The 11,132-nt window shown below is 44.0% G+C and overlaps 1 protein-coding gene across 1 annotated transcript in view; it reads left to right on the forward strand.

Annotated features, from left to right (window-relative positions):
* LOC147425489 (LL-diaminopimelate aminotransferase, chloroplastic-like) overlaps nucleotides 1-1,466 on the forward strand; it is a 37,591-nt gene extending 36,125 nt beyond the window's left edge. Inside the window, exons 7-10 of the mRNA XM_086500325.1 lie at nucleotides 79-129; nucleotides 217-501; nucleotides 634-843; nucleotides 923-1,466. Of these exons, the coding sequence (XP_086356451.1) occupies nucleotides 79-129; nucleotides 217-501; nucleotides 634-843; nucleotides 923-1,222 (846 nt within the window). The 3' untranslated portion in view covers nucleotides 1,223-1,466. The remainder of the gene's footprint in view (nucleotides 1-78; nucleotides 130-216; nucleotides 502-633; nucleotides 844-922) is intronic.
* Nucleotides 1,467-11,132: the final 9,666 nt, after the last annotated feature.

Raw genomic sequence — 11,132 nt, forward strand, 5'->3', positions numbered from 1 at the left:
TATACGTGTGCAGTATTCTGCGAGCTCCTCATCTCATGATGAGTAACCATGAGAGTGTGACATATTTTTATGGTGTAGATGATGTTTGGATCTGCTGTTACAATGGCTGTACCAGACCCAACTTATCCTGTGAGTTTTCTCATTACAAGGTACAAAATATGGGTACAAATATGATGTTTTGCTTTTTTCTGATCTGTTCCTTCGTTATGGCGACAGGTTATACCTCAGATGTGCAATCTGTTTGGTCAAAATGTGATTCGTTTGTCGAGTAAACCTGACGGAGGTTTCTTCCCAGATTTATCAAATGCACCGCGCACAGATCTGATTTATGTTTGCTCTCCAAACAATCCAACAGGAATAGCAGCTACGCGGGAACAATTGGCAGACCTTGTTTCCTTTGCCAGAAAGAATGGGTCTATTATACTCTATGATGCTGTTTATGCAGCCTTCATAGCAGACGGCAGCCCTAAATCAATATATGAAATTCCAGGAGCAACAGAGGTTTGTACCTAAAGAATCTGTGTTTGTGCATGCTCACCCACAACATAATGCACATGATTGCAGGTGCATTGTGTGTGTTGGTGTGTGTTGGTGTGGGTGCTTGTTTCATTTTTTTGGTATGAATCTTTGCAGGTGGCTATAGAGATTGGCTCCTTCTCAAAATTAGCTGGATTCACGGGAGTACGCCTAGGATGGGTAGTTGTTCCTGACTCGGTGGTGTTTGCCAATGGAAAACCAGTTGTCAGTGACTATAGTAGAGTTACATTGCTAGTGGCACCAGCTGGTGCTTCAAATATTGCCCAAGCTGGTGGCTCAGCATGCCTTACCCAAGAAGGAATTGAGGTCAGTAAGAAAATGGTATTGAAAGCATTGAGTGTCTCAAGAGACCCAATTTGTTATGAACTGTTTATTTTTTGTGCAGGAATTGATGAAAATTATTGAGTACTACAAGGAGAATGCAAGAATCCTCCTGAATGCGTTTGCATCCTTTGGACTAGAAGCTCATGGAGGTTTGAACTCGCCTTATATCTGGGTCCAGATTCCTGGACGAAGTTCCGATGAGGTCTGCGATGAGTGGTTGGAAAGAGCCCATGTCCTGATTACTCCAGGAGACATGTTTGGGCCATCAGGGGAAGGGTTCTTAAGGGTCAGCGCTTTTGGGCACAGAGAAATCATTCTTGAGGCGGTTACGCGGTTGAAAGCAATATATCCTCCCATGTGAGCACGCCTGAGAGCCCTCAATTCGGGCCAGGCATTGGTTCCAACAAAAAAATTTCAGTGTAGCTACCTCAGCTACCCATGTGTTACACATGACACGTCAGAAGAACAGATGTGTCTAATTGAGTTAATTACACCGGAAGAACGGTAATTGTTGATTCCATTCAAAGAGCAACTTAAGTTGCTCCACTTGGTGCATTGACAAGTTGAAAGTAACTGATTAATTTGTTGAGTAATTCATTTGACTACCTAGTTTCCTAGAACCACCTTGCACAACCCCCACTGAGGTGTTCAACTTTGCATATGAGGCACTCGATGGTAAGCTATGAGATGTGTAAATGAAGGCATCATTCAAGCCTTGAATTGTCTAAATTCTTCAATGCGAGTAGGTAGGTGGTACCCTATCTTTTTTAATGTGTTATTGGTGTGCGTAATACTCGTGTGCAATCTACGGAGAGAAACCTTTAGCCCATCAAAAAGAAAGTGTGACATATATCCTCGTGGCTTGGAAGGTGGTAAACGGATTCCTGTTGGAGATAGAAGCTTTTGAGGAGGCTTTTAAAGGACTAGACATTGTTATATTTGTAAAAATTGATCAATGTAAGAATTGGAACTTGTGGAAAGAAGCTCTTTGGGAATACTAGAAGAGTTGTTCTCATGCTTTACAAGGTGAAGCTACATCCTACTATACCAGTAATGCGAAGGGATGAGCATGCCCGCTATATGTGGATGAAAGTTATTGTACCATTGATAAGGCACACATGTTGGGGATTATGGGGTAGGTTAGTGAGCCATTCATTCTTAATGCACATTGATTGGTAACATTGCTTGATATAGCTTGAAAATGAGCTACAAGAGTCCTCTTTATGTAGAGGAGATGATGTTGGAATTAGGGCTCACCTACTTCATGACTTGATTGGCCATGATTCAAGGAGTAAATGGACGCAAGGTGTCTTTTAGGTGAAATCAGCTTGTGGGCTGACATATTTATGACTATGCCTCAAAGGCCTGATAACCAATACTTTCATAGACAAAGCTTAGCTAGCTACTCCTCCCCTTAAGCTTTGGCTTCTTTAGCTTATGGAAGACTCATGGACTCTACGATTACTACCTCCCTTTAAAATGATGGGGTTGCATTTGGAATAGACGAATTGTGAATGAACTAGGCCTTCCTACCACTAATGCTCACATAGGACTATAGATTACTGACTAGAGGGCTTAAATATACAATAGTAGAACTAGACTAGGCCTTTATGAAATCAAATATGGTGATTTATTGAAGTGTTTTGTTATACTTGTTAGTCCTTTCCTTGTGTTGGTGCCTTTGTGGATGACACATTGAATGCCTTTCTTACCTTTGATGAGGGGCTTTGACTCGATGGTTGATGGTAATTCTATGTGTCCAAGGAGCAAGAACTCAAGGCCTTAATAGGATCAACTTAGGAAATAGGGGAACATATTTGGTGTTGATGCCCCACCCTAACATTGCTTAAAAAAGGTGATGGAAGCCATATAGTTAGGGGTGGAAGGTAGTTTCCTCTTTTGCCTCTTTTGCCTAAAATGCAGGAAGCAAAGAGGTGGTTCTAATTAGGGTTTATTATACACTTTAATGGCTAATGCAAAGCATATGAAAAGAATTTTTTTGAAGGATGGTGATTATGATGCTTAATGCAAACCTAATGAGGGTAGGATTAGCAATAGGGTTAGGGTTTGGTGCCTTCGAGCTGTTCGGGATTAGGAGAGGTAGATTAGTGAGTCATTTAGAGAGAAAATAAGAGTTGAAAATCAAATGAACTACTTGATACTACTTGAAAACGAGTCACAAGAGTCCCCTTTATAAAGAGGTGATGCTATAATTGGGCTCACCTACTTAGTAACTTGGATGCACATGAATCAAAGGAGTACATGATGGAGGTTAGGTGAAATCAACTCATGAGATCGAAGAGGGTGTGACTTGTGACTTTAAAATGTATGTGAGAGGTACTTGGGATAACATACAACTTATTACTATGCCTCATAGGCATGACCACATTGGAGGAAGTTCACACTATGTAAAAAGCTAACCCATGCTTTCATGGACAAAGCTTAGCTAATAACATAGTGGTCAAGCTTTACAATTTTCTTCTTGAGCATGACTTAGTCATTAGTAAAACGAAGAGGGTGTCCTAGCATGGGGACATGTTGGATTTAGGAGAGGATTCTTTATGCTTGTTTAACTATTAACACATCAAGCTATCAATGAGGAGGTGTTAACCCTCACGGCTCACGGACACCCCATCACCTACGACGGACGTGTATTATGTATTTGGTAGAGTCAAGTACCGGGCTTGTCAGACCAATAGGAAAAGGGTAAGAGTGATCGCCGATGAGGGACGCACTCTAACTGGGACATTCAAGGGATTAGTTGGTTAAGCATGGGCGCCCAAGTGTGAATGGGGTGAGCTCATATAAAAGCCAACTAAACCTAAAATTCACTCATTCTCTCATTTGTGCAATAGAAGAGTGCTCTTGCTCCATCTCCATCTCCATCTTCTTCTTCTTCACCTCCGCGTGTGTGTGTGCATGTGAGAGAGAGAGAGAGAGAGAGAGAGAGAGAGAGAGGGAGAGTGTGTGTGCGATCGAGCATTACGAACGGCGAAGCGATTGAGCGCGGCACGACTGCAGCTTCTTCTTCATCGCGGCGAGGAATCCTCCACGGCAGGAGCATAGAGCGGTGAGTGACACACCATTGCCCTCTTTTGAGCTTGCTAGATTAGTCTTGTTGTGTGCTTGGAGCCATTTGTGGCTCGCACACGGTGTATCGGCAAGTCCCTTGCTTCGACAGTGCGGCAAGGAGCGCACATTTTTGGCGCCGTTGCCGAGGAATCGCCCTGCACTAAGCCCAAGAGGCACTTTTTGCTTTTCCTATGAGTTGTTTGTAGTAGGAAAGAAGAGGAAGAGGAAGAGGAATGAGTTGTTTTTCTGCAAGTTGTTAATTTCTGTATTGTCTGCAAGTTCTGTGATTTCTGCATAATGTTGTGTTTTCTGTTTGCACACAGTCTTTGCACAATTAGTAGTCGTTAGCTTGTTTGCAGTGAATGAATAAGTAGGAAGGCAGTTAGCAATTTCTGCTTGCACACAATTTTCTGTCAAGGTTTGCCTGCACACAGTCTTTGCACAGTAAGGTAGTGAGAGAGGAAGTAGGTGGACAATTAGTTCACTGTCAGCAAGCAGTTTAACAGATCAGTTAGTAGATTAGTTAGTGGTTAGCAGCACTGTTAGTAAGTAGATAAGGTAGTGAGCTGTCTGTGAGTTGTGAGCTGTTGACTGGGAGGTTAGGTAGGTGACAGTGTGTGTGGCCAAGAAAGGGTCACCAAAACCGCGCGCGGTCGTCGCAAAAAAAAAATAAAATTGAAAATATTTAAGCGTGAGTGACTGGGGGGCTACACTAAAATTTTGATCGGGATCGGGATCATTTGCACAGGCCCAGGCCTAGGCCCAGGCCTCAATCCTCAGTCTTATGATATATACTAGACTCACTCTTATATATATACCCTACTCCCTCAAGAGGGAATGAGAGCATGTGGGGCAAGTCCTCCACTCTCCTCCCTTCTCTTCCCGCTTGCACCTTTAGACTTTCTAATTCGGGCCTAGTTCCCTACTAGAAATTGACGGTTTTAGGGATTCCGAGGGCATAAAGTGACCAAACGGAGGGCTGTAAAGCACGGCACGTCCCTCTGACCGAGACGCTCGTTTTGAGCTATCATACGTTCTATTCTATAGCTGGGTCAGAAAAAAAGGACCAAAAAATCAAAAAATAAGAAAAGACTTGGGTTGCAAAACACCCAAAATTACTAGGTGAGCAGCCTTCATGGGCCCTCACTGACACTTCTAGGGGATCCAAGTCATATGAACCTACGCTCTGGACGAGTGTTAGAGCACGAGCATATTGGTAGTGCCTCTATTTACGCGGGCACCCATTATTCCTCCACCCTAGGTTCTGGACCTTCGGCCGGGACTCAAGGTAGCGCGACCCAAGATCCTCATATCGCGTCTAGTGATTCTTCCTCTGACTACGAAGTCATGGAAGGGTATCCTACACCAAACCCTGATAGTTCAAGTCAAGACATGCATGCCATGGGCCCACGGCCCGGGTCCAGTGTGTTTAGCCGCTTAAAAGAGACCCTTAGTAGAGCTACTCGCTCCGAACATGTGGTTAATGAAATAAATGAAGGGAGTGGGGAAGTAAATTCGTCATTCATACCTAAAATAGACCCTATGCTTCTTGAGAGTGTGCATGTGAATGTTCCATCCACTGCACCTCCTGATCCTTTAGGACTATCTCCCTCTGAGGTTTTACTACCCGAAGGTAGGAGTCTTGCCGAAGTACAAGAGATCGAACGCTATATGCAAGCAACAAGGGAGAGGAAAATTGAGAACCTACGAAGGCTAGAACAAAGTCGAGCCCTGAAAGCAAAGGCTCCTATGACAACAATCATGCCAGCCGAGCAACCAAGTGCTCCCAAGGTAGCAGTCACGGAGGGGCAAGCGATGGGGAGCAATAATGCTTCCACTTCAAGGGAAACCTCCAGCACGCCAGGCCTAGATGGGATATTCCTAAACGAAAATTGGGAGTATGATCTACAAGCAGAAGCTTTAACTGATCGGTACATAGGACACACCTATCATGTGGGTTGGTTAGATGTTCTACAATCCATATCGGGTGCTACTAGCATAGATGAGCAACAAAATAAAGTCTGTGATGTCCTCCATAGGATTGTCGAGTTAGAAAGACAGAACACAGCGATCAATATGCCTTCAACAGGCCTAATGAGATTCTTGGATACGGGAAAGGCCAACCAACCAACCCTGTCACAAATGGAGACTCCCTCAGTGAGCCCCATTGATCCTCCATATGTTGTTTCGCCAGGAGCCTCAGTACAATCTGAGCCCACAAGTGGCAGCTTTACCTTCCCAGATCTAGCTCATCTTTCTCTTAATGACACTACGGCTACCATGCATATCCCAGTGGTGAGCATGACAAGAAGTACACCATGGAGTTCATTTGTTAATACTGCGCCGATGCCTAGTAGCACAGTGCCCCCAACTATACCTACATGTATGTATCAATCATGTGCACCTGTCGTACCTCAGCCTCATGTAGCTCCTACACCTCCGATTATTCCAAGAGCTTACAATCCACAATGGAATTATCCAAGCTCTTATACAAGTGGAGCCATGCCATTTAATAATAACATGCCATATCAAGCACCCCCTATGCCTAGGGCCACGCCTGTAAACTTTGGACCACCGTCTGGTACACCACCATACAAAATATGGGACCCAAGAGCCGCGCGTATGCCAAGGCCAAGGCCAACTCCCATCTCACATGTGGTTCCAGGAGCACATACACCCATTAAACCTGCTCAAATAGGAGATTTGGTAGCATTTACTCAAACTATCGGTTGCTCTATTGCGGAAAACATGCGTAGTGCACCTGATAGAGAGCCTAGGAGCAAGGCAGTTCAAGTAGCTAAGCTCACACAGAAATTCAGTGGAGACGGAGATGCTAGAAAGCATATGGAAGTCTTTGAACATGTGTGCGATTCCTTGGAAGAGCACAATGAGCTACATAAGTGTAAGGCTTTGAGTTTGACCCTAAGCAGAAAGGCTGGAGATTAGTATAGAACCTTAAGAGTAGAAGAGAAAACGATCTACTCTACTCTTAGGAGACTGTTCTTAAAAGAATACATACGAGAGGGAGTACTTTGGGGTGTAGCCTCTCAGCTCCAGAAAGCCCAACGAGAAGAAGGTGAATCCGTGAGAGACTTCATTAGTCGCCTAAAGAATTTGAATTCTCGATGCAATCCAAACGAGAGATTCAACAACAACCAATTGCTCGATAGATTCGTTAGGGGACTACGACATGAAAGTATCTATAATGGCCTAGTCATTAGAGGTATCACTACTTGGAAAGCAGTCACCATGAATGCAATCCAATTGGAGGATAATTTAATGATTGCAGGAGAAAGAGTGTCTGCCGAGCCGAAGTCAAGTAGCTCGCAAGCATCAGGGCATGAGCCAATGAAGATAAAGCCAATCGTGAAGGAGCAAACGATATCTGAGATGACTTTGGCAGATCTCACCAAGGCCATCCAAGAAAGCCTTAGGGGTAATCGTGCTCCACAAAACACTCATATGTATCCAAGAAGGGAGCAACAATGGTGCTCAATTTGCTTGGGCCCACATACTACGAGTGAATGCCCTACTTTCAGAGTAAAGTTTAACGGGACTTGTAACGCGTGTGGTAGGTATGGCCATCAAGTGAAGGATTGCCTAATGCTTAAACGCATCATGGAAAATAGACCGCCTATAGCTTGGGCAGACTCACCTCGAGTTCCTGCATTGATACCTACCCCACCCATGGAGCAACAGTTGCCATTACAGCACATGGTCCCTAGAACCCAAAATGTGGTCCAAACCACACCGTTGCCACCTCCAGTGCTAGGACCGCAACCCCCTCATCCAAGAGTTACACCTATGAACCAAATAGGTTGCGAGTCATCTAATACTTATGTAGATTGCGAAGAGGACATAGACTCTAGTATCACCTATGGAGTCGACATGCTTGAGGAGTGTCCCATGTACTATATGGAAGACCATTGGAGACAAATCAAACCGGCATATCAAGCTACTGCGCTAGCAGCAAGAGGCCAAAACATTAATAGTTTTACCAAGAGACCACCTCTTCAGTGCTACGAATGTGGTGGACCACATCGAGTAGCTGAGTGCCCCATTAGAATGCAAAATAATGCCGCACTAATGCAAACAAGTCAAGGGAGTGCATTGGCAATGCCAATACTCACTTGTAATCGTTGTGGCATAGATCATTTGATCGCACAGTGTCCTAACAATCCAAACGCACCGAAAATCACACCATTGAACATAATAGAGATTGTCGATGGGACACCACCAACTATAAACATAGCACCAGTGAATGCACTCACACGGTCGATGCTCCAAAAGCAAAATTACATCCTCGAAGAGAGAGATGCTGCATCCATTGGCCGAGCGAGAAAGAAGAAAACATGAAGAAAGAAATCCCTTAATGCTTCTAGCTCAAAACCTAGTTCAAAGACTAACATAGGGACAGGAGAGGATCCCGTGTATATGAATGACCCTGAGGATGACTCAGATTCGATAGAGACCACGGAGACCAAAACTGTTACTACAAAGGAAAAAGCCACTGAGGAGGATCACGAGAGGGAATTACGACGAACACCAAAAGAGTATTCAAAGTTAAACTACCCAGTTGCGAACCCCCAAGATAAGCCACGAGAGACAAAAAATGAGGATTGCAAGAGAAAGATTGGAACCTATCCAAACCCAACAGTGGAAATTGAATGAGTCCAACAACTGAGGGGTTTGGTGGAAGAAACTCAACGAACATTAGAACCTGAACCCAAACATATCCAGATGTCAGACACAGTGTTTCCCACACAAGTTCAACCTCACAAGAACTACAGGCCGTTAGCTATACTCAGTATCATTCGGGAAGAGAGTGAGGGTAGGACATCTGAAAGTGGACACACACCTTTCCTACTAGAGAGAATGTTTGGTGAGGGAATGCCCGACCCCCTTGAGGAAGTGGAGATTCCATCTTCACCATTCTCTTGTCAGGGCCCTACGTCCCACAAGATGCCATTAAATGTTGCCAAATTGATGGATTTCATGTCTTCAGAAGTTAGAACCACCATCATGTCCAAACTATATAAAGACCCCGAGCTAGTCTCAGCTCTTCGAGCCTTCCTCAATGGAGAATTACAGGCCGGATTACCACAGCTTGCACATATGAACAAACCTGACTCGGTAATGAATGATGAGGAACATTTAGCACCACCATCTGACCTAGCGGGACATGAATCTGTAATTGAAGTACCCGTTAACAAGTTGGGGCAATACTTTGAAGGTGATGAATCTAATGCTACTCTGCCAATAACTACTAAAGGATTAACTGTAAAGGGAGTCCTTGATGGTGGTGCGGGAGTCAGCATGGTGACAAAGAGTTGTTGGGAGTCTATGGGGCGACCTCACCTTGAAGCCACAAGCGTAGTGGTAAAAATGGCTAATGGATATATTGTTACGTCTATTGGAATGCTTAAGGATCTCAGGATCAAGGTCTTGGGACACAAGGTAAGGCAGAATTTCATTGTTATGGATTTTTCCAAGCATCCTATGTCATTTGAGATGATCTTCGGACGTCCATTCATGAGGGAAGCAAAAATGGTGCATGACTGGTCCAAAAACCATGTCTACTTACAGTTCCAAGACTCTGTCATTCGAGTTGATCTTTTAAGTGGTCGAACGTATCCTCTAGGAAATAAATTCATCATTGATAATCGATCAGACACAACAATTCACTCAGCTCCATTACAGTATTGTTACACGTGTAATGAAGACACGGATATTGGGGAGAACTCTCCTTATATGGATATCCTACCCGGAATGGCTGAGTCAGACAATGTCGATTGGGTACACCTAGCGGCAACTATAGATACATGGGGAACTAGAGGAACAACCTGGGTAACACCAGATGGGGAAGAGATACCACACATTGCACCAGTAAACATGTTAGGTGTAGCGCATGTAACATCCGATGATAAGAAAGAGGCACACCTACCTGAGAGTGAAACCGATGATTCCTCAAAGGCTTCAGGCCAATACACATCAGAAACGGAATCTTAGGGAGAAATGGATTCAGAACCTGAGGAAACATCGAGTGAGCCAAGTATAGAAATTGAACACTCAAGGTCTAGTACGACCATCTATGGTAATTTATATGAGAGTGAAGAAGATACAAGCGAAGACCTATCAAGCGAGTCGAGTTCAAACATTTACCAAAATCAAAACCTTAACAAGAAACAAAGGTCATATAAGAGACGACGATATCGAGCAAATGTGAGAGCTAGGATAAACAAGGAAAGATCTATTGCAGAATGGCTTAGCTATCTAGGGGCATGTGATGCTCATCGGAAGCTAGTAGACAATTGGGGTGAACATCTCCAGAGTGTCATGTGGTGCAGCCCGCGACCCATTGACCTCGCTCAATTGGAGGTTACAGAGCCGAAATTGAGTCGAACTATAAGAAGACGTCAAAACCGAGAGTTAGCACAACAACAAAAGGAGGCAGAACTAAAAGAAAGGTCTCCGTCAGGACAAGAGCCTGCTGACTTACATACGGCTCCTGAACATTTTAAATCTTATACCACGGGGGAGCGAAAGGTTATGTATGCCAAAGCCCAACGAATACCTACCAATGGAAGCAATGGAGTCTATGATGGTCCGGCGGTAGTTAAAGAGATAGAATTAGCAGAACCAGGTGAGGAGTCTAAACCAGTTTTTATTGCTCAAGACCTTACCGAAACTGAAGAGGCTGTACTTAAGGAGCTCCTCAAGGAATACAATGATATCTTTGCTTAGACATATCATGACATGAAGGGTGTTCCACCTTCTGTGGTGCAACATACAATTCCCATGATCAACACTGCTAAACCCGTCCAGCAACGACCCTATCCAATGAATCCTAAGTACGCCAAAATTGTACAAGAGGAGATTGAAAAACTTATCCAATGTGGATTCATATACCCTATTGAGCACTCAGAATGGGTTTCTCCAATAGTCATTGTGCCAAAAAAGAATGGGAAACTAAGAGTGTGCGTGGACCTCAAGAAAGTTAATGCAGCCACTAGGAGAGATCATTATCCCTTGCCATATTCAGACCATGTGCTTGAAAGAGTTGCGGGCAAGGAAGCTTATAGCTTTTTAGATGGGTACTCTGGTTACAATCAAATCACAATTGCAATAGAGGACCAAGCTAAAACTGCTTTTATCACAGAGTTTGGAGTGTTTGCATTTCGTGTTATGGCTTTTGGCTT

Source organism: Adiantum capillus-veneris, chromosome 25, assembly GCF_014529385.1.
Source record: "Adiantum capillus-veneris isolate H3 chromosome 25, ASM1452938v2, whole genome shotgun sequence".
NCBI lineage: Eukaryota > Viridiplantae > Streptophyta > Polypodiopsida > Polypodiales > Pteridaceae > Adiantum > Adiantum capillus-veneris.